General features: G+C 39.8%; 1 protein-coding gene across 3 annotated transcripts in view; it reads right to left on the reverse strand.

Annotated features, from left to right (window-relative positions):
* Nucleotides 1-25224, reverse strand: part of SUGCT (succinyl-CoA:glutarate-CoA transferase) — a 483356-nt gene that overhangs the window by 401461 nt on the left and 56671 nt on the right. For all 3 annotated transcript variants that reach the window (XM_054019420.1, XM_054019419.1, XM_054019421.1), the window contains exons 7-8: nucleotides 24270-24361; nucleotides 2176-2319 (exon numbers count right to left, since the gene is read on the reverse strand). In XM_054019420.1, the coding sequence (XP_053875395.1) occupies nucleotides 2176-2319; nucleotides 24270-24361 (236 nt within the window). The remainder of the gene's footprint in view (nucleotides 1-2175; nucleotides 2320-24269; nucleotides 24362-25224) is intronic.

Here is a 25224-nt window from a genome sequence, read left to right on the forward strand (position 1 = left end):
GAGAAGTGACTTGAGAACAATCATATATTACAAACAATATTAACCACATTATCCTGTCTGTGGAATCTGAGACAATACATAATAAAAATTGTTAAATGTTAAAGAAGTATAACGCTTCTTGCAGTATTTCAGTCCAAAAGAAACTAGCTCACTACAGTATTTTTTTTAATTTATTTATTTTTGTGCCTGGTTGCAATTAAATACAGGAAGGATATTAAAACTTCCAAGAGATTTTTTTTTTCAAACCACAACAGAAGAATAGGCGCAGTTGCATAATTGGAGCCAAATCCAAAACCCACTTCCTTCTTATTTACTAGCATCAGCTAAAGGACACTATTTAGATGCTGATGCTAAAAGGTCTGGAGTTGACAACTATAAATCATCTATGGGGGGAACATTTTCAAAAGAACCTTATGACAAGGGTTAAAAGTTTATAGCTGAGAGACTACAGAAAGTTAATGCCCACTGCAAAAACTACATCTAGCAGTCATCCTGTCTCTCTTCAATAAAATCCTTGAATTTTGTTTTGTTGTGGGAAAAGAAATCTTCACCAGTTAATAATCAGCTACTATTCTGCTACAGTGTAATTTGGTGGAGACACAGAATCGGAGGTCTCTTTTACAGGATGCTAGGTCACAATGACATTCTATTTTACTAGCAGACATTCGTCATCTATACATAGCAGAGCTAAAATTAGAAAATATGCTTCCTGATCATCACGTTATATATCAGGCTTTGGTCTTTTTCATTGGCAGCTGAATTTCAGTTCAATGTTGCCTTGTTACCGTCACTGACAGATCTGTGCAGAAAGTTTAATATTAAGGTGACCTGGGAAAAAAAAGGCCTCTTGCATGGCTTTAAGAAAAGCATAAGAATGACATCTGAGGATAATGGTGGAAGCTTAAATGTTGGAATGTACAGATTTGGGGGGGAGAATGGATAATACAAACCAAATACTATTTGTCAGCACTTTCAAATTATTTCAGGTATTTAAATAGTTCTGATTCTTCATGTTCTTACACAAAGATCCCACACATTTTATCTTGAGTACAGTGAATGAAAAAGAAGGCAATACTGTCCTCTTACAGGTGTAGTGTAGCCCTGCCTCCAACTTCATATCCTTAAATACTGTTTCTGTTGAATGGAAAGGTAGGTATTTTAAATAAGGCAAGGCTGAGGAAGGAAGAAAAAATATAAACAGGCTGCAATGTTAGCTCAATGCCAGAAAGTGTAACATTTGGATGCAAAAAGTTCTCCATAAAGGTCACTGTTGCCATAACAACTTTAGTAAGAGTGTCCTTCAAGAACGCATTTGGTTTGCCATCCAGGAGAAGCGATCGCTCCCTTCACAATAGAAGAATTACTAAATTCTAGCTTGAGTCAGGTTGGAACAAAATTTATCGTCGTCAGTCTGTTTGGGGATTGCTATTTTAAGGCCAAATTCTGAAGCCCTTACTCAGACAATATTCACATCTGAATCCAACTGAGAGCTTTGCTGAGTAAGGACCTAAGGATTTAACCATTATTCAGGATACAGCTACAAGGAAACAAATGCTATCTTTGAAATTAACAGCCTAAATTTTCTACACTGCAACTCCTTAGCCCGAGCCAGCTGGCATGGGCCAGCTGCAGGTTTTTAACTGCAGTGTAGACATACCCCCGGATTATATACTGACTCTGATATTCACATTAACATGGGCAAGTTACTTAGGGCTGAATGCTCAAAAGGAGTTAGGCTTCTAACTTCCATTCATTTCAATGGAAGTTAGCACCCTAAATAGAAGTTAGGAGTCTAACTCCTTTTGTGCATTCAGCCCTTAGCCTCTGTGGAAGAAATAAACCCCAGTGTTAAGACCACACTATACTAGGGTGATTTCATCAGCTGCATTTATCCATACATCACCGGGACGTTAAAAACACTAATTAATCAAGCCTCAAAGTGCTTTGAGACCCTCAGTAAAAGATGGTATTTAGGTGGCAGACAGAAGTGCTGTAGTAATAGTCATCAATCAAAATAAATCAAACCACTACTACAGAAATATAAACTAGGAAATCTGACTCTAGTATTGCTTTCAATGTCATTATATCAGGGATGCACTTGGCCCAATGCACAAAAACAATAAGAAAAGTAAATCTACATCAACAAGCTAAGTAAAACATTCTTTAAACCTGTACCTGAGATGACAATAGATTGCAGTCAATGTGAAGTCCCTTCCCGGTTTTATATCTTTGAAGCAGACCGGCCATGATTGCTCCATACGTGTACAGCCCTGTAGCAAGGTCTGTCATGGCTACTCCTGGCCTAACTGGATCACCATCCTAGCAGAAGAGAAAAAATGGAACAGGGAAGAATTAATATTTTGTTATGGTACATTCCATACAAGACAAGGGTTAAAAATATTTTCCTAGTACGCATTACAGAAACATGCTAAGAAGCTAAAATATCTTCTGAGTGAATTAAGTTGAAAAGCCTGCCACTGAAAAATATACATTCTCACAAGTATCTGCAGATAATCTGCTCCTAGCAATTCTGTAACTTTACAGTGCTCTCCCCTACAAACAGTGGTAAATTGGGAAAGAATTGTTGTGCTACTCTACCTTCTATCTACACTATCGCTTTCATTCAATAGTTTCAAAATGTCTTTTAAAAATAAGAAACTGTTAGAGGCAAAATTATTCAAAAGGAAAGCACAATTTAATATACCTGGAAAACAAGGTATTGTAGGACTTGTCATACAGGTTGTCAGTGGCACATGTCTGACTGAGGAGGAAGGCAAACTGCCCCCCTATTAATTTTCTTGCTATATCTTAAAACATTTGTCATCCGTTTCCAATAGAAAAGATTGTTTTATAAAAGGAAGCCTTGAAATGCCAGTGGGAATTCACGAAAGTTTTATGAAATGAGACACAATTTGAGACTCACTTTGTAAGCATATTTAATCCTCAAACATAAAAAACATATATACACAAAATGAAAATCTTGTGATTCTGTTACTAAAATGTAAGAACATAATAAGAGACCCATACAGCTATTAGTTAGGCCTACTAGTGTTTTGTATCTGCCCTTCAATACAAACACACTTTTACCAATGTTTGCTTTCTCATCAGCTAACATATTGCAAAATTACAACCAAACCAATCTGAAAGTGCCAATTTTGAGCTGACTGGCTGGAAGTGCAGGTGGTTTAAAAATATTCAAAATTCTGAATCCAACTGTCCAGTCCTCCATGATTTTCCTGTAACATGCAATGTGATGCAATGAAGTGTAACAACTTCTCTTTGCAAACATGTATTTGGGACAAAAACCTGGATCTTCCATTGTAAATACTAAAAGAGAAGGAACAAAATCAGGATTAGGTTCCATCAGTCACGCTTCAGCCTCTTCTCACTGTTTAAGGTTCAGTATTTGAGATCAGCCAATCTAACGAAGTAATAAAGATTTCATAGCTTCTCTGAATCGTTTTTCAATTGTGTCCCAATTAATAATAAAGAACTAGAACCACACAAAAGCATGCCAGATTTCCATTGCGAGTGTTACAGTAATGTCATCGGCCTGTAATCTTCAAATCCCTCTGAAATCTTCAATTGCTTTTGTAAATTTAGTGCTTCTCTGTAGAGTTCCTTGTCCAAAGTAAGTGCTATGTTTCGACCAAAGTTCTCCTTAGGTTCAATGCAAATTTCAATGCATTCATAGTAATTGAATCAATCTAGGTACTTCTGTAGCCCCCATCACAGTATAGCTGAATGTAACCCAAAAACGAATGCATTCATCCTCACAGCATCCATGTAAGCTAGGGAAGACCTATCTCCATTTTACAGATGGGAAACTAAGGCACAGACAAAGTTTCTTGTCCAAGGTCATTCAGGAAATGTGTGGCAAACCGAGGAATTGAACCAAGGTCTTTTGAGTGCCAGTCCAGTGCTTTGACCATAAGATTACCCAAATGTGGAGAAATTCCTGAGCATTCCATCCAATGTCATTAGGAAACTGGGACTCAATCCTCTTTTTTTAATCGACTAACCATAATGCTGATTATGGTTGAAGAATTGTTTTGATCTTCCACCATGTGCTTCAGGATTGTGCTAGAAATTATTTCTTTCCCAACAAGATTTATAGTGTCCTGAACACTCATATTTCAGGCATGAAATCGTGTCGCACTGAAATCAATGGCAACACTCCCATTGACTTCGTCCGGGCCAGGATTTCACCCCAGAAGTTTAAGATTACTGCATCCAAGAAGTTCTCTCACTTTGCTGCATTTTATTTTTGTTGTCTGAGCAAAAGGCAAAGATTTTCCAATATCACAGACTAGTCATAAATATCAGCTAGGGAATGAATAAGTCTACTAACAGAAAAGATGAGACAACCATTACTTCAGAAGCTATAATACTTTTTACTCTAGGAAAGTTAAAAACTAAGGCTCAGATTCTGATGCCATTACTTGCATTGAATAGTTCCTTATTCCACACATGGTGGCACTGAAGTCAATGAGACTACTCTGGGAGTAAGGTACTCATCATCATGAGAAAGGGTATCAGAATTTGGCCCAAAATCAATATGAAAAAGGTAAGTATGAAGGTTGCATCTCATAAAAGAGAGCAGTGTTTTGTCAAATGGCAAACAGACAAGACACCTTTAAGCAATTCTGGCAGACATTCAATAAGACTCAAATTTGTAGAGTCACTTTAACTACTTCTCAGTTTACATTGCTAAATCTAATTACTTTTTAGGACTACAAAAGAATTATAATTCCGACTCTTTTAAAAGAACTTGGTTTCACTCAAGAAAATAAAAAGCTGTCCTTAAAGTCAAATACTGTTTTCCTATTCTGTTTTTAGCAAAGTAAGTTGCATATATAAATTTGATAAGTAGCTATCTATGAGTCATTTAAATGGGATTTTGTTCGTACCAGTGAGGTAATACTGCACTGTAAAATGCACTAAGAAATCAATTTGAGGATAAAAAATTGCAGGAAATTAAGCTTCTATATATGATGGCAAGAACTACTACTTTATTCATTATATTTTAAAATTGTCAAATGAAAAGTTAAAAAGAGACAAAGTAGAAATTAAAGAACTCTTGAAAATCAGCATTAAAAGTGCATGAACGACTAGTCTTCTGCTACTTTAGGCACAGCCCCAAGTAGGGGCTGGTGTGAAAGTTACAGAACTCTTGGTGGCACTATGACTCACAGATACCTCTTAGTAACAATAAATCCCCTGCTTATAGAGGCCTATATTAGCAATGTATTAGAACCCCCCCACACACACTCACCCCATGCTGGCTATGTTATTTTGGCTAGTAAGTAAAGGGGATGGAGCCAAGGCTCCCCTCATTCCCCTCCCCACCACCTGCTTTGGGGAGGAAGCAAGCAGGCGAGCTTTCATGCTTACTTCTGTGCGTGTGGGTCCAATGGCCAAAAGCTGGGTAGAATTGCATTGGTGCATAAGGGATATTTTTTATTTCCCTATTCTATCATGTAGTCAAGATACTATCTACCCTAAGCTGTTTCATAGTGAAGATCAAACAAAACCTTTACCCTATATCTAGTGAAAGCCTTCAGTACGTGAAGCAAAATGTATCCATCTTAATCATAACCAAGAAGCGCGGTAGGGGCAGAGACAGAAAGGGCATAATTCTAAATTTCACCAGCTTGCAAATAAATGAGGCAGCAACATTCGGAGATTGAAAACAATCTCCACTGGTTTAAAAAGACATCAATCTCAGCCCTGATGGAGAAAATTACAAATGTGAGATGATAATGACAGGGACGATTTCAGCAGATACTGTATCACATGAACTTCTCTCTTGGATCTTGGTACCAACATCTGCCCCATCAAGTACACCATCTTCCAGTTTTTGCTTAATAAGACTGTATCTTCTCCTCCTCAAGTAGATTTCCTTTGTCTCTGTACATGGTTAATGCACAATTCTTGATCTATGATTCACAAAGAAAAAACTTTGTTGAACGTTACTTAAGATTGATCTCATCAATAAATCAAACCATAAAAGAATTTGTATTTCCTAAATTAAAGATTAAAGGGCTGCAAAATCAAGCACGCTCAAATCAGAAAATGCCAGGATGCCTTAGTTCAGCCCACTTGTGCATATGCATTATGATACAGCCTTTAATTATGTGACCCTTCCAAAAAGAGCATCCCTGGTTCATTCAGGGCATGAACAGAGGGTGGGTAATGAAGGAGTCCATTGTCTATAGGACCCATGCCTCATTTGTTGCAGAAATTGGGAAGTTTGTAGTGAACAAGGCAGGGGAGCTACCAAACAGGAGCAACTAAGTGATCCTTGGGGTGAGTTCGTTGTTTGTTAGCGTGTTGTTGTATGCTTGCTTGCTTGAAGTTTATAGCGCAGTCTGTTTTGGGGTCTATGTACTGAGCCAAGCAGTCTGCTAAACTAGGCTGAGAGATTACTAACAAGGCTCTAGCCTGCTACTCTTCAATCCCTAATCCCTTTAGGATACCATGAGAAGGGGGTGGGGCTAACTCACAGAGAACAGAAGTTTAAAAAGCCAGCTCAGAGGCAACCAGAGGAGCTAGTGAACAGGGCAGTTTTGCAAGGGAATTTAGAGAAGGCGTGCAAGTGGCAGACACATCTAACAAACATATTCTAAACTTAAACCAATATCCCACTTCATCACCAAACAGAAAAAACCTTGCAAGAGTTAAAATAATGCAAGCAGATGTCCCACAGCAGAGTGAGGGGCTATCCAGTTTACTGAACTAAACGCAACAAATACAATTACCTGCCTTATGAGCAGGTTGCATACGTATGCATATGGTGTAAGCAGTTCATGGCCCTCAGATCAGGCTCTCAAAATCATAGTGGCTGAAATGGAAGATCTCAGGGAGACAGAGAGGCATACAGAGGAGCTTTCAGAGACACAGTAGAGCAGTCCCATCCCGAGTCTGACAGCCTCTGTGCTGGTGAGAAAGAAGAAAGTCTGAGGGAATGATAGCATCAAGCTGGAGCAGACAGAAACAAACCCACCATTGCAACCCTCCTTCCAGATGGCATGGTATCCTCTCGCACTGGAGATGCCCCTCTGTTATTAGGAAGAAACACGTAATAGTAATGGGAGATTCAATTATTAGAAATATAGATGGGTTTGCGATGACCAGGAGAACCGCCTGGTGAATTGCCTGCTCGGTGAGAAGGTTTGCAGACTTCTCAAAACATCTAGATAGACTAATGTGCAGTGCTGAGGAGGAGCTGGTGGTCATGATACATGTAGGTACCAGTGACACAAAGAAAGATAAGAGAAAGGTCCTGGAGGCCAAATTTAGGCTGCTAGGTAAGAGATTGAAGTCAAGGACCTCCCTGGTAGCATTCTCTGAAATGCTTCCAGTTCCACACGCAGGGTCAGTTAGACAGGCAGAACTGCAGGGTTTCAATGTGTGGCTGAGACGATGGTTTTGGGAGGAGGAGTTTATTTATTTATTAGGAACTTGGAAACCTTTGGGAAGGGAGAAGCCTATACAGGAAGGACGGGCTCCACTTAAACCAAAACAGAACCAGATTGCTGGCATGTAAAATTTAAAAAGTCATAGAGGAGTTTTTAAACTAAGGACTGGGAGAAAGCTGACACATGACGAGGAGCACATGGCTCAGATAAAGACATCTCTTGTGGGGGATTCTTTAAAGGGGAAACTTCCCACAGGGCTGAAGGCCCAAGACCCCCCTACCGCCGCAGGACAGAAGCCCCTAACCCCACCACATTGCCGCAGGGCAGAAGCCCTGAGCTCCCCCCACCCCAGTCTGGTAGGTGGAGAATGTGGTGAGAATATGGGAGGCTCCGTGAGACACACTTTAACTGTAAAAGAGCCGCACGCAGCTCATGAGCTACGGTTTGGCCACCTCTGCTCTATATCCTAGGAGACAGGAGAGGACAGAAATTGATAAAGCACAGGTAGGAACTGAACAGAAACAATCAAACAAAAAAGCATCCCATTCAATTACATCACATGAAGGCAGACAAATAATTATAGTAATGACAAATTTTATAAGTGCTTGTATAAAAATGCTATAACTCTAACTATGCAGTGCTATTGTAGACATTTTGGTTCCAGGATATTAGAAAGAAGAGGTAGGTGAGGAAATATCTTTTATAGGACTAACCTTTATAAAAGATATTACCTCACCCACCTTGTCTCTCTAGAAGTCGAAATACTAAAATGGGTGAACTTGAGTGCCCGATATTAAATGATGATATTGATATAATAGGCATCACAGAAACTTGGTGGAATGATGATAATCATTGGTACATGGTAATATCAGGGTATAAAATATACAAGTCACGCTGGTGGGGGAGTGGCACTATGTGTGATACAAAGCATAGTCAAATATATAAAAATCTTAAATGAATCCTATATGGATAGAAATTCTATGAATAATAAGACTATAATAGCAGAAATATACTACTGACCACCTGACCAGGACAGTGATTGTGAAATGCTCAGGGAAATTAGAGAGGTTACAAAAACAGAAAGCCCAGTAATAATGGGGATTTCAACTATCCCCATAATGACTGGATACATTTCACCTCAGGATGAGATCCAGAGATAAAATTTCTAAACACTATAACAACTGCTTATTGGAGTAGCTAGTCCTGGAAGCCGCAAGGGGAGAGGCAATTCTTGATTTAGTTCTAAGTGGAGCACAGCATCTGGTCCAAGATGTGAATACAACTGAACCACTTGGCAATAGCAACCATAATGAAATTAACTTTAACATCCTTGCAGGGGAGAAAATACCAAAGAAACCCAACACAGTAGCATTTAACTTCAAAAAGGGGAACAACGAACAACAACAACAACAAAAGGAGGAAGCTAGTTAAGTGGAAATTAAAAGGAAGATTCACAAGAGTGAAATGCCTGAAAGCTGCATGGAAACTATTTATAAACACCATAATGGAGACTCAAACTAAATGTATACCCCAAATAAAAAAAATAAAAAATAAGAGGACCAAAAAATGCCACTATGGCTAAACAGCAGAATAAAAGAGGCAGTTAGAAGCAAAAGGGCATCCTTTAAAAATTGGAAGTCAAATGCCAGTGAGGAAAATAGAAAGGAGCATGAACTCTGCCAAGTCATGTGTAAAAGTATAATTAGGCAGGCCAAAAATTTCAAGAGCAACTAGCAAAAGGCACAAAAACTAACAGCAAAAAAAAGTTAAGTATATCAAAAGCAGGAAGCCTGCCAAACAATCAGTGGGGCCACTGGACAATCAAGGTGCTAAAGGAGGGAAGAAAAGGCCATTGCAGAGAAGCTAAATGAATTCTTTGCATTGATCTTCACTACAGAGGACATGAAAGAGATTCCCACACCTGAGCCATTCTTTTTAGGTGACAGATCTGAGGACCTGTCCCAGATTGATGTGTCAGTAGAAGAGATTTGGAACAAATAGATAAATTAAACAGTAATAAGTCACCAGGACCAGATGGTATTCACCCAAGAGTTCTGAAGGAACTCAAATATGAAACTGCAGAACTAACTGTGTAATCTATCGCTTAAATCAGCCTCTGTACCAGATAGGGGAACAGACAGCAAATGTGAAAAATTGAGACAGGGAGTGGGGGGGTAACAGGAGCCTATATAAGAAAAAGACCCAAAAATCAGGACTGTCCCTATAAAATAGGGACATCTGGTCACCCCAGTACCAAATGACTGGAGAATAGCTAATTTAAACACCAATTTTTAAGAAAGGCTCCATAAGTGACTTTGGTAATTACATGCCAGTAAGTCTAACTTCTAGGCAAATTGGTTGAAACCAGAGTAAAGAACAGAATTGTCACATAGATTAATACAATATGTTGGGAAAGAGTCAAAATGGCTTTTGTAAAGGGAAAACATGTCTCATCAATCTATAAGAATTCTTTGAGGATGTCAATAATCATGTGGACATGGATGATACATGGGTGGATACAGCGTACTTGGACATTCAGAAAGCTTTTGACAAGGTCCACCACCAAAGGTTCTTAAGCAAAATAAGCAGTCATGGAATAAGAGGGAAGGTCCTCTCATGGATTGGTAACTGGTTAAAAGATAGAAAACATAAACGCTGAAGTCCTAGCCTTCACAACCTCCTCAGGTAAGGAGTTCCACAGGTTGACTGTGCGCTGCATGAAGAACTTCCTTGTATTTATTTTAAACCTGCTGCCTATTAATTTCATTTGGTGACCCCTAGTTTTTGTATTATGGGAATAAGTAAATAACATTTCCTTATCCACTTTCTCCACATCACTCATGATTTTATATACCTCTATCATATCCTCCCCTTAGTCACCTCTTTTCCAAGCTGAAGAGTCCTAACCTCTTTAAATCTCTCCTCATATGGGACCCGTTCCAAACCCCTAACCATTTTAGTTGCCCTTTTCTGAACTTTTTCTAGTGCCAGTATATTTTTTTTGAGATGAGGAGACCACATCTGTACACAGTATTCGAGATGTTGGCGTACCATCGATTTATTTAAGGGCAATAATATATTCTCAGTCTTATTCTCTATCCCCTTTTTAATGATTCCTAACATCCTGTTTGCTTTTTTGACCGCCTCTGCACACTGCGTGGACATCTTCAGAGAACTATCCACAATGACTCCAAGATCTTTTTCCTGACTTCTTGTAGCTAAATTAGCCCCCATCATATTGTATGTATAGTTGGGGTTATTTTTTCCAATGTGCATTACTTTACATTTATCCACATTAAATTTCATTTGCCATTTTGTTGCCCAATCACTTAGTTTTGTGAGATCTTTTTGAAGTTTGTCACTGTCTGCTTTGGTCTTAACTATCTTGAGCAGTTTAGGATCATCTGCAAACTTTGCTACACCACTGTTTACCCCTTTCTCCAGATCATTTATGAATAAGTTGAATAGGATTGGTCCGAAGACTGACCCTTGGGGAACACCACTAGTTACCCCTCTCCATTCTGAGAATTTACCATTAATTCCTACCCTTTGTTCCCTGTCTTTTAACCAGTTCTCAATCCATGAAAGGACCTTTCCTTTTATCCCATGACAGCTTAATTTAAGTAAGAGCCTTTGGTGAGGGACCTTGTCAAAGGCTTTCTGGAAATCTAAGTACACTATGTCCTCTGGATCCCCCTTGTCCACGTTTGTTGACCCCTTCAAAGAACTTTAATAGATTAGTAAGACTATTTCCCTTTACAGAAACCATGTTGACTATTGCTCAACAGTTTATGTTTTTCTATGTGTCTGACAATTTTATTCTTAACTATTGTTTCGACTAATTTGCCCGGTACCAACATTAGACTTATCAGTCTGTAATTGCCGGGATCACCTCTAGAGCCCTTTTTAAATATTGGTGTTACATTAGCTAACTTCCAGTCATTGGGTACGAAGCCGATTTAAAGGACAGGTTACAAACCTTAGTTAATCCTAACTTGAGAGTGCTTGACTTTTCCAGCTTTTTAATCCTTTCTAATTCTTAAGTTTGTACCTCCTGTTTTTTTATGAGACCAACCATAACTAATCTTCAAGGTTTTTGTTCATAAATTTCTTTAGATTTTTATGTGGTATTTATATAACATTAACACATTTGTTTTCTTCAGTGTATATTTTATTTCCATTGTTATCTTCTGAAGCTCAATATTTCACCACACAAGTGCCATGTCAAGCAACGTATTGAAAATAATTAAACTAAACTGTATTCAAACAAAAACTTGTTTGCAATTTCAGTTTTAATGCAACTTTTAAATTACCTTTTTTCTAACTGTAGAACAGAAAACTGAGTAAGGACTCACCTTTTCCCACCTTTTTTTAAAAACAGAAGGTCATAATCTCCAATTTGTAACAAGCAGATAATATACATGAAAAGGAGCTGTAGTTTTGTACCTTATTTTCATGCAACCCTTTTTGAGGAGAATAAACAATTGCTCTTTGAAAAGAACCAGTATAACTTACCACAGCACAAACTCAAAGGAGCACAGCAGGCGCTTATCCAAACCCATTCTGCTTCCATTACAGTTTCTCCTGTGACCCTTCTTTGTAATAATGGGTCATCTGCGGTATATCAGCTAGCAAAAGCAGACATTGCCATAACAACCAGGGCAATCATGACTCTCTGCAAATATGCTAATGAACTGGACAGAGTGAGCAATGAGTGACTGATTATCTCTGATATCACAATGTTACTGTTCAGGCAGCAACAGGGAGCATCAAACATGCACTGTGTGTGGAGGAAAATCAGGTACTCCAGTGTTCTTAAGTTTTCTAAAAAAAAAAAAAAAAAATCCAACATGCAAAGAGAAAATTCATATTGGAAATTATTCCACACACATTAATGAGTGGCCAAAATCTGGTTCAAATCCCCCCTGATGTTTACAAAAAAGGGTTATGAACAAAAGTTGAGACATTGAAGTATAGACACAGTAAAACAGAAAATTTTGACACAAACTTAATTATTATGGTCTTGCAATAGCGAGGCAATAAGACTGAAAATAGATATCTTTTTTAACATAGACCATCACGCCATGGTGTCAACGTTGCTCCTGAAACCAACCACTGAATTCAAATTCGGGGTTTCCTTCCTTCTTAGCACAGAATCAAAGGCAGCATCTCCACAGAGAAGCATGTAACAGTCTGTACTTTCCATTACAAGGTTGATCTTGTCCCTCCTCTTCCATAACTTCAACTAAAAAGCTCCTTGTCCCTTGAAACTTTTGTCTGCCAGCCAAAAAGTTTATGACAAGGTTTGGGGAGGCTCAAACAAGCAATTTATGAGATATGAAACATTATTCAAAGGTACATTTTCAAACTTAACTCTGCCCGTAAATTGTTTTGATTTGGGGATGTAAATTAAAGACGGAAAAGTCCACCTATTACATCCTATGCCAGTATAAAATAATTCCATACAATTTAATTTTCTAGTTCTAAAATGTTTCCAACACTGTCTTTGGATGAATACGCCACAGTTAAGAGAGCTAGACAGTTGTTAATCCATTTTTTTCTGATGTTAACATTAAAGTTTGGTTTACCTAATTTCATCCCCGTATTCCAAGTTATATATTTTTTATCAGCCCAAGTAACTCCTTTCCTTCTTCGGTGTTTACACCAAGCTTTTATAGATTGTTGTAAGCGTTCGCCCTGTCCCCTTAAGCAGCTCTTACCTATACTGTTTGGGTAATTTTGCCTATACTGTTTAATTTTCATCATTCCTCATAAGCTTGTCTATCTGTGACAGGATGTGTAGTTATTACTAGTATATGAGGAGTTAATTTCATCTTCCTTTTCCCTCCTCATAGATCAGCTCTCTGAATAAAATAAACTTCTATCCTATGGTTTTTGCCATTATAAAAATGTAATGAAAATATACTCACAGCCCCAAACAACAAAAGTTTTAAGTGTAGACTTGCTCAGATTGAGAATGCCTAAGGCTTTTCCTTCCAGGCTCTGAGGCTGGGTTGATCCCCATGTTTAGGTGGTTGTTTATTTCTCTTTTTTGCTTATGTTAACTTGTTTTGATTTGTATTTATAAAAGATTCTCGCCTGCTGAAATGGACCTTCCTGTCTGTTACTGCTCAGCCATTCCACCAGTTTCCACTAACTCATTTTTGTTGCTTTTTTCTAAATCAACATCTTTTTGGCACTGAGATGCCTACATTGAACGCGGTTTTCTAGAACCTTATTCACCCGAGTCCAAACAGTGAATGATCAGCAGCTTCCTACGTCCTGACATACTGCTTCTTTGTGGTCAATCCAAATTTACATTGGCAATATAAGAATAATCAGTTCAAAATAGAAATCATTCTGTTAAATGACATGCTTAATAAAACACTTTAATTCCAGTAATCTTTAAACTGCTTTGAACAGGCAAAGGATGGGAAATAAGTTGCCAAAGCTAATGGGAAACAATCATGGCTAGTTTTCAGCAATATATCATGTGTAGCCTTTTGATGAGCTTGTGTTTTGTTTGTTTTTAATCTGAAGGATGATGGCCCCTCTGGTACTGTAGATCCCAATCACGCTTGACTGTCTTTAATTCAATAAAACAAAATGTTTCTTCAGTAACAAAGAATGCCTAGTGAATAGACACACCACTACAAAGATTCTCTTAATATCCAAATTGTATGTAATGATTCACTAAGAGAACTCTTATCTGAATTGGTTTTGAAATTACACTCAAATTATTGCCTTAATGAGTCAAAGAAAATTCCATCAAAGGAACATTCATCTGGCACTGCTGCATCTGGGTACATCAAGTTTTTTGTTCCCCAAATACGCGACTTGAATGTGCTGAGTTTCTATTAATTATGTCTTTGAAGACAATAAAAATGTCATCCATGTAAACTAGGTCCTTTTAGCATGTTTTAAATTTATACAAAGAAAAACAGAATCTGGCCAGAGGTATCTACATTAAAGACAGAAAGGCTTTGTGGTACAGATTTAGACAAAACCAGACTCCTTTCCATTGTTTGCTATATTCTATAAATACATAGTGAAAATACTACCCCAAGAGAAGTAAATCCGGAACTCCATAGTTAGCATCCTTTATTCCTAATACTGAGGTGATCTAATGAAAGTGTGGGACCCCAAATTCCACTTGTGGTTCAGAATCTAAGCATGGCAATATGGTCCAAGGATAACATTTCATCCTTAACACTGAATGTCTGTTTCTGTGCAATCAGTGAGAGCCTTACCAATATTTCGATGTAGTTTTGTGTGCATTTGTAATACTATAGTACAATTTAGCATCTTCAACAATTGGAGCTCAAATTTCCTGGAGACTATTTCAAAACACTCAGCATGAAGCACTAAGTCATTTCAAAAGGCAGACATTTCTTACTGAAAACCTTCAGGATTTCTTCAAAAAACAGGTATTTTCTGAGGATTCAAAGATTTTGAAATGTCATGTGCCCGATGTATGATCTTCTCTCCTTTTCAATTCCCTTCTTTTTCCATCTCCTATTGTGCAGCCAAATATGATATTGTACTGTATCTTTGATGCATTACAATTTTGTATTACCTTTTTTCCTCCTACGATACTTGTATCACTATTTCCTTAATAAAAAGACTGGAAAAAACATGTGCATTAAATTTTACCTTAGACTTCTATCTCCCCCACTGCCGCCCCCTCACTCCCTCAAAATTATAATTTTACAAGAAATGTGAGTATACAGTGAAAAGGAATGTTACACAAGGGACAAAAAGCCTTAATTAAGGCTTAGGTTTTGCTCAAACTTCCCTGCTGTTTAAGCCATAGATTTCATGATCCAATAACAAGAAACAGTTCACTAACTCAGGCACCAAAGCTGCTGTTCAGAGCACAGCAAAGTTCCAGATCAACTGTACTGGTAAAATCTTTTTATTCTGGAACATCAAGTCAGCAGCTAGATTGTTGGAGTGAATTACAATTGACTATATGAGGTACATAAGGAAGTCCCTGTGGGCTGAGTGGGAGTACAACTTTTGTTATTAATTCCATCCTTGCTTCAGAAACATTCCAGAGTTCTGAATACAACTTCTGAAATGTACTGTATTATTAAAATGGCTTAGGTCAGAAACTGGAAGCGTTAATGCAGCTTTAAAACTGAACAATTTTCAAGTGGTTCTAGATATTATGTGGATGTTCCTAAAATTAATTCTAATTTGTATACTCCTTCAGCAGAATAAAATCTCCAGTGGTGTCCCTAGAGCACACTCAATGACCTGTTGACCAGAACTTTTGGCAAATTAGGATTCCACTGTATAGTCACACAGTGATTTTCTGTGGATATGATATTGCATAATAAAGAGGCCCCATCTCCCCTCATATCTCACCCTCATTAGAATATTTTTATAGCCAGAATATAAATATTTGTAGTTTATCCTGAGGCTGTTCCTCAATGTTCACGGCCTGAAACAAATGTTTGGGGAGTGTCCAGACTGGCCGTTCTTTACAGAAGTATTAATTACAGTGAGTTATTTGGCAATCAATTAACTCAACATAAAAAAAATCATGGGTAAAAAAACCTTAATCACTATCATTCAAGTGTCATTAAAGATACTATCCACCAGGGATTCTCACTCTTATTTCCTAACACAAGATGTAAAAAAAGTGAGAATCCTGTCAGAATGATAAACTTCAGAGAAGCAGAATTACAACCAGTAAGTCATTTTCTCTTCTGGGTTTATCAGAGGCCTGGTCCACACTAACCCCCCACTTCGAACTAAGATACGCAACTTCAGCTACGTGAATAACGTAGCTGAAGTCGAAGTACCTTAGTTCGAACTTACCGCGGGTCCAGAAGCGGCAGGCAGGCTCCCCCGTCGATGCCGCGTACTCCTCTCACCGAGGAGTACCGGCGTCGACAGCGAGCACTTCCGGGATCGATCCGGGATCGATTTATCCGGGATCGATTTATCGTGTCTAGACAAGACGCGATAAATCGATCCCAGAAGATCGATTGCTTACTGCCGGACCCGGAGGTAAGTATAGACCTACCCAGAGTCTCTGAATGTGCCAGCAAATGTTTTATTCTGATTCAAGTATTGTATATAAGCTACTATTTTGATTTTGCTTTAGTCTATGTCACACGTGGCAGTCTCTTCCCTGAAAACTTTACATTCTAATTAAACAATACATATCCAAAAGGGAGAGGGGAAAAGAGAACACAAGAATTTGTGTGTGTGGGTATGTGTGTACCCTACCCGATTATGTATTTTTAACACTGTAATTTTTATCTATAGTATACACACAGCTGATAATACTATCACAACCTTATGGAACAAAGCAGGCCTCTGCACACCTACCCCCACATTGAATGAGACAGGTTTTTCCACTTTGTTTTTAATGTTGTTCAAAATTCAACATAACTATTACTTATCCATAAACAGTGCCATTGGAACTTTGGGAGATTTATTTTAAAGAACAGCATATCATCAGTAGTAAAGTTTCAGCCATGCATGAAGTACAATTCTAAACCACTACTTTAAACCATAATTTCCCCATATGAAAATGGGGACAATAATATTGACATCCTTTTGAGAACTGTTGATGAAAAAGCTCTAGATAATAGCTAGGTATCATTATTTATTATTAATTATTATTATTATTATTAAACCAATTCAGAATGGATTTTCATTGCAAAAGCTAAAAGGTACATCTATGTCCTAGGGGCTATGAAATTCATCCCTAAGCACAAGGCCTATGCACCACTTAAGTCTTCAAAATAGGACTTAAGTAGCACTTAGGCACTGCACTGGCCTTTTGCACATGAGAGAATGTGTGTTTGGGGAGCCCTTATGGAATAAAATATGAACCAAAAACTTGAGATGAAGAGAAATAAGAGTTAAAAGTTAGCATGTTTATTTTAATCAGGCAAGAGAATGAGTCAGAATGAATTGTTAAAAGCCCGTGGTGAATACACAGAGCTGTTAGCAACAATGATTAAATGATTCTAATGATTACACTGCCTGAAGTACTGGTGAGGTGATGTGAACATCTGGGTTTCCAGTGTAGATCTTAACATAACCTTTTAATAAAATCCATCTTCATAATGGCCACTGAGGAATATTACTCCCATAATACAATTTACGTCCAATTATTCAGTGTAACACTTGTACATTCTGTCATTCACATATCATTGAAAAGTTTTATTAGAGTTCTATTTTGTTAAAGTTTAACCTTTTAAATATGTTTCCTTTAACTCAGTATTAACAACATTTGCCCCTTTGTAACAGTTATTATTTCCATGGAATTTAGCTGGCAAATTTTCAGCTCAGGAAGTTGTGCGCGCGCAACTTCTCCTGTTGTAATGGAAGCAATGCTCTTCACTTCACAGGCACTGGATCAGAATGTAAGGAATGGTTACTTTCCCTACAGAAACTGTAGTTCTTTGAGATGTTGCTCTCAGTGTAGATCCCATTGTAGGTGCATATGTGCCTCACATGATTGGATTTTCTTTGAATAGCAAGGTCTCTCAAGGCAATGCATGCACCCTGTGCCTCCTTATACTCCCACACAAGGGCATTCCCTCATAATTCAAAGCCCATGGTGGCTGAAGACTCCAAAAAGGGGGACGGAGGGCGGGTTTGAGCTCCACATTGACTATAACATCTTGAAGAACCACAGTTACCGTATTTCTTTCTTCTTTGAGTACATGTTTGTATGAACCCCTGTAGGTAACTGGCAAATAGCATCCCCTCTGAATGGTGGGAATGAGGAGTACAGCTGCATTAGTCAAACAGTGATTGAAGTACTGTTCTCCTGAACTTGGCATCTGACCTTGCAGCTAAATCCAAGGATAGTGCTTGACAAAAATCAGTGGGTTAGTCCACAACACTGCATTACAGATCTCTGATATTCCTGAAGTGGGGGGAGGTTGTTGCTCATGCTCTGGCAGAATGAGCTGTGATGTTCAGTGGGACAGGAACGTCAGCCAGATGATAACACATCAAGATACACGGTGCTATACATTTTGATACTCTTTGCAAGGAAGTGGCTTGATTTTTAGAATGTCTGGCTATAGCTATAAACAGACAGGGCAACACACTGAATGATGTAGTCCTGTCACTATAATAAAGCAAAGTCCTGGATATAATTAGTGTGTGTAATTTCTTTTTTCCTCGTGCTGATTGTGTCTCTGGAAAAAGGAAAGTAGGCTGATTTGACTGGTTCTGATGAAAATCTGAGACCTCTTTAGGAATGAACTTTGGGTGGGGTTCCAGCACTACCCTGTCCTTCAGGCTAGAAATGCCTGAAGCTCACTCACTCTCCTTGCTGAAGTGATAGTCACTAAGAAGACTGACTTCAGAGTAAGGTGATGAAAAGAACATTCTGAAAGCAGTTTGAACACAGGCTCCATGAGCCTCAGGAGCACTACATTGGGAAGGTGTGCCTTTTCCAATCTCGAGCCAATCACAGTCCCTATGAACTCTATCATCTCGGATGGTGTGAGTGACAATTTTTTGCAGTTCACTAGGCCCAGATGGGTGAATAAGACAAACATACATTCCAGCTTGCCACCATTTCCTACTACAATCTGCCCTCAACAGCCAAGTATGATGAATGCCCTGACTTCTCAGGTGGGCTGCCACCACTGCTAGGCATTTCATAAAAACCCTTGGTGCCATGAAGAGTCCAAATGGCAGTATCTTGTACTGGTAATGATTTGATCCCATCATGAATGTCAAGTGTTTCCTGCAGGCCAGGTGGATGACTATATGAAGTCATATATATTGTACATCAAACGACACAAACCAGTCTTGAGCCTACAGAGATGCAATGAGGGAGGCAAGCACTACCACTTGAATCTGAGGTGGTATATATATTTGTTTGGTCTTCTCAGGTCTAGGATAGGATGAAGATCTCCTTTCATCTTCAGGGAAAAAAAATATTACAAGTGGAAGCCTCTTCCCTGTACTCCTGAGCAACATCCTAGATGAAGCAACAAGCCCACTTCTTTTTGTAATAGTTTCTTGTAAGAAGGGTCTCTGAAGAGATAGGGAAAGGGATTAGGTAGGGAGAAGATTGTGGGAATGACTGGAACATCCGTGGGCAACTATGGTCAAACAACCATTTTCTGAGGAGATATCGGACCAAGCCTGATGGAAAGGGGCAAGGTAGCTACCAAAGACTGCCTCCCAATTGGATGACAGTCAAGCATGGGTGACACAGGAAATAGATGATGGGTGTCTCCTTGAGTATGATGTCTCGATATCATTGCTCCAGTTCCCATGCCAATGCTGTCCCCAGCAGGGATCTTGACAGTTTTGTTAGGGGATACCTTGATCCCACAACTGGAGCAAACTGAAGGTTGGTGCTGATATCTTTAGCGGTGCTGATGCCAGCAGTGTCAGCATACTTTGCACCACTCCTTTGGCATTGGATGTAGACACCTATCCTTAGAGAAGTGATGCCTCTTTTCCTCTCTCAGAGGCGGGGCCTCTCTATGCTCGGAGCCGCCTCTGGTCTTCATTCAGCCCTTCCTCTTGCCATTGTCACTAGATTCGGGGGGTGGGGGGGAGTGCTGGCTCCAATGACACATGGTCAGTGCCAAGTGTTCTGGTGCTGAAGTGGTTGCCAGCACTAGGGCTGAATGCCCTGGTGCCAGGGTGATCAGTGTCAATGTGACCAGAAATCAATTTCAACTGAGTTTTCTTCCCTGACTTCTTTTTGCTGCTGGACCCTAACTAGACTGGCACCCTATGAAGTCATCCTCACGGACAACCCTTTTGGTTCCTTGGAGGTGCATGTCTCCTCTGGGTCTGAAGTGATACACATCAATTGCTCCAGTAAGTGCAATTTCAACTGTACATCCCTCCACTTGCAGCCCTTGCCACGAAGGATTTACACACAAAAGCACTTTTCAGGGATGTGGCTCTCCCCCAGACTGAAAAGGCATCAGCTAGGCCCATCAATCAGGAGAAAGAGCCCATCGGAGGTCGTACAGGGTTAAACCCTTAAGGTTTAGAGTCCACCATGGAGGTTGGCACGAGGCACCTTTCCCCGTTTCACAGGGAGATGTATTTCTGTTTAGATGGCTTTTTTAAGGAATCCAAATTTAAAAAATTAACAAAGGTACGATGGGTGAAGTATTTCTTCACAAACTAATCTAGAAGACGAGTTTAAACCTCAGAGAAAAATAGCAGGTGGGACACTCAGTGGGTTCCACCTCACTGCCATGGGTGGTAAGAGGGAACTGAGAGAGAGTTTCACCTGGTCTGTCCTTTATGCCCTCACACAGAAGCATGAGGTGACACGAGGTTCATGAGCTGCCCCAATGAACACTGCTATTAAAAAAAAATCCAATCTCACAGGCACAAGGCATATGTGCACCTACAGTGGGATCCTGACTGAAACATACTCGAAGGAGAACCTCACAGCCAGGTGATCTATTCCACATACTGTATGTATTATACAACAAGAATGGAACAACAAGACATGTTGTCACCATCATCACCATTACATGAACTAAAACAAAATTAGTTTTCAGGGTGCCTTTCAGTATTTATTCCACCACCTTGTTTCTTTTCAATTCTGTGACCTGTTCCTTGCCAAACAAGCCCAATACAAGTCCTTGGGCAGCATTTGCTCTCTACTGCCTATCTAATACAAGTTATTTGTATTCGAGTGGCATCTAGAGGCCCCAACCAAGAACAAGGACTCACAGCGCAATTTGCTTTACATATACATAGTAGGACACGGTCACAGCCCCAAAGAGCTTACAATTTAAATAGACATGACAGGCAAAAGGTGGAGGAGAAATGAAAGATTATCCTTATTTTACAGATGAGCAAATAAGGTATAAAGAGGTTTTCCCACAATCACACAGGAAGTCTGTGGCATAAAAAGGAACTGAACCCAGGTTTCCTGAGCCGCAGTCCAATGCCTTAACCTCAAGGCCACCACCCCTCTCACCTATTACTCTTCCCTTCTCACTTTCCCAAAAATGGCAAGTTTGTGCACATTCACATTTGGATTTAGAGGATATCAGAGAGCAATCACAGCTGAATAAATTGCTTATTGAATAGTGGGGGAAATAACTTTAAATAATGTCAACGTTCATATACAAATGTCAAAAGTCATTCATGAACTCCACACACAAGGCAATAAATTTTCAATTTAACTTAGAGTTTCTGCTGAAATCATGTCTATGAGACAACAGGCCCCCTCTCCCATATTCTTGTTAGTTGCTTTTTCTGCTACAGCACTTTTCTTGCTGCCACTCCAGGTCCACCAAATCATTACAGGTTCACAAGGCTTCATACCCCTGCTCTCTGGCAAACTTTCAAACAGACATTTCTTTTTCTGTATTTTCAGAGGCTTTTGGTCTTCATAGTTCTCATTTCATGACCAACATCTCTGATTGGCTGTCAAACCCTTTCTTATTGAACATCTATTTTTAATTCTGAGCCTCTATTTCCAAGTCAAATTCTTCTCAAATTTCACTGCTCCCTATGGCAGGGAACTTACTTATAATTTATTATTGTAATTTTGAAATTGGTCATTTCATCCTTGTATTAATTCCATACAGTCTTATTGATTTTATTTACTACATACATACAAAATCCAGGCCTCTTAATGACTAGCACAAAATATTGGGGGCATTCCCAGGTTCTTGATGGTTGGATTATTCCTTTTATTAAACTTCAGTGGTTAAGAGCATCTATGTTACCCAAATACCAGCCATCCCCCTCACTCGCTGGGAAAGTGGAGGAGAGAGCTCATGAGATATGGCTGGACAGCTGGGGATAGATACCTCTGGGACCTTAGCTAGCATGAGGAACAGTGGTGCCCTATCTGTAAAAACAGCCTCATGCAGGAGTAGGGCTTGGGCAGAGCTCGGGGACCCTTAGTTCCCACCAATCACACTTGCACATTGCAAATTGGCAACTAGAGGGGTGGGGTTTTCCCTTCCTCGGAGCACACAGGAGATTTGGCTAGGGAGGGAGTATTACAGTAGTGATACTTATTTGTCACAACCATACAGCATGTGCCCAGTACAGGTTAACTAAGGTAGCAGCGAGGCATGGGCAGAAACCCCTGCTGTGCAGCATAGGGAGGGTTTCAATGTCAGGTGCAGAAAGAGGCACCCTTCACTTAAACCTTCATCCAGGCAGGAGAAAAAGGTTTGGAGGAGGAAGGGAATCTGTAGCTTTCTTGGTCTTGATTCCCAGATTTTGCAGGAGAGGGTTAGCGGTAATATCTCCTTCATGTCTCCTCTGCCTTTTACAGCCATTTGTCTGGGAATTGCTCTTCATTTATCCTGCCAGAGAGCTTGTGTGGGCAGGAGATGCCTGGCTGTTCCTTCCCTACTTCTGTTACGTCATAATTAACAAAAACACAGCATTTGTATAGGATATTTTATTCACCACTTAATCTGTGGTGACTAAGTGTGATAGACCCAGGCCAGTTGGGTACAGCAGAGTAGCAGAAGGCAGATATACTGGCCACTGGATTAACAGTTTTCTGTTCCCTGACTGACCAGAGCAGGGGCTGCTCCAGGCTAATGAGAACACCTGACTACAATTAACTTGCAAAGAGTCAGGTGAGGCATTAAGCTAATGTGACCACATGACTCTAATTAAGACCTCTCTGATACTATAAAAGGGCTCACTTCAGTCAGGCAGAGAAGAGCCAGGGAGCCAGAGGAGAGGAAGTGTGGCTTAAGGGCTGGTTAATAAAGACACCCTCAAGTGATTGGTAAGGGTGGAGAAGCAGGAGAGCTGTGGGGAAGTGGCCCAGGGAAATGTAGCAACTCTGGCAATGAAAGGTTGGCTGCCAACAGCTGCTACCATTAGGGTCCCTGGGCCGGAATCCGGAGTAGAGGGTGGGCCCGGGTTCCCCCCAACCCACCACTACAGGAACCAGGCAGGCAGGTGCTTGGGGCGGCCAAGGGAGAGGGGCGGCACCTGTGGCAATTCGGGGGCGGCAGGTCCCTCACTCCCTCTAGGAGCGAAGGACCTGCCACTGAACTGCTGCTGCCTATCGCGGCTTTTTTTTTTTTTGCTTGGGGCGGCAGAAATGCTGGAGCCAGCCCTGACAGGAACACCTCCTGGGAGGGGAAGTCAGGCCCCTGTCAGGACAGGAGGCTAAACTGTTCTGAAACAAGCCCCTAGGGACAACAAAGACTGTGGGAGTTCTCACAACAACCTCCTTGCCGGCTTATGATGAAAAGGGCTCAGTAGACTATAACCCTGGCCCTACAGAGAGAAGGGCTACGTGGAGGGTCGCAGTGAGCCACTGAGGCTAGCATACACCACCAAGAAGCGCGGGACCCACGGGGACAAGGTCGGAGCTTTGCCACACTAAGCCACTGACAATTTATTCAAACTCATGCTGATTACTGGATCTTTCAATGTCCCTTTTCACACATATTATACATTTAAATACCAAGGGACAGAAATACTTTAGCTAGATTACTTAAATTCCTTCATTTTGTTTATTTTAAGATTTTGAATATGACATTTAAGACTCTTCATTCCAGAATGCTTTTCTAGCTGCATACACTCCATATACGTACCCACCAAGAACCAAGGTCACTTTCTAGCTTGTTTCTAGAATCTATTATTTTATTATAAGCTAATTCTAAATTCCAGGCTTTTGCCAATATTGTCCTGTTGTGGGAGAACACTTCTTCAAGAGACTTGCATTGCTGACTCATTCTTCCATCTTAAATCAAAGCTTATATTTCATTTTTCCAGATACCAACCTCCTTAATTCTTTTTATTTCTACAGGCCATTTTATTAAGTACAGCACAAAGCTTCAGTGCACGGAAAAAGGTCTTTACTAAATTTACAATAAAGTTAAGTACCTCCGGCCCTGTGATATGCATAAGACCAGAAACAGCCGCTGCAACAGAGTCATAACCTGCTCGCTGAAACGCTGGACCAGTCTGACCATAACCTAAAAACAGAAAGAACTATTTAAAATGCAAACCATTACACATACCAAGGAGATAAAGTTTACTACTTTGGGAAAGAAAGAATGCATAAAATTAAATTTCTCATCTGTTTCTATACATGTGTTCTCTAGGTTATGCAGACAAGAAACAAATAAATACTGCAGTCTTATATTTACATATACTGCCCTTCTTTAGACTAAATGGTGTTTTCTATTCCAGGAGGTCAATAATGTGCTCTCTGGGTCAATGTGTCTCTGGATGTCTTGACGGGAAGAATTTTAACTATATGGTGAAATCCAGGCCCCACTTAATTCAATCGCAACACTCCTGTGCTATTCACTATGGGCCTAATTCTTCCAACCTTACTTCACAGTGGTACTTTACTCCAACTGATTTCACTGGGCGATTCACAGAGTAAGATATGGTTTGATGTGATTAAGGGTGACAAAACTGACCTCTTAGAAAGAAATCCTACCATTTATTGTCACAATGCGTTTTTGAAAAAACAATTTTTCCTCAACTCTATCAATAATTATAAATCATTAACGAACACTTCGGTATTACTTATCTTTAGAAGCAGCAGAGAGAAGACACACGCTGATTTCCTCCTTGGCTCTGCTTATCCCACAACTTCTCCTCTTAGCAACAATCACAGAATCTCATACTGGCCTGCTGCACACCAACTGTCCATTGGACCCTGCTGCTGTGCACTAAACATTCTAGTGCACTTTTAAGCTACTCCAGTTTCAAAGCAAGGTAGATCAAAGTGCTCTAGGGAACATTTAGCACAAGGCAGCAGGGTCCACACAGACAGCCGAAGAGCAGCAGGCTAGTGCGAGATAAAATTGACTGTTCGTCTAAACAA

This window comes from Malaclemys terrapin, chromosome 2 (genome assembly GCF_027887155.1).
Source record: "Malaclemys terrapin pileata isolate rMalTer1 chromosome 2, rMalTer1.hap1, whole genome shotgun sequence".
In the NCBI taxonomy this organism is placed as follows: Eukaryota; Metazoa; Chordata; order Testudines; family Emydidae; genus Malaclemys; species Malaclemys terrapin.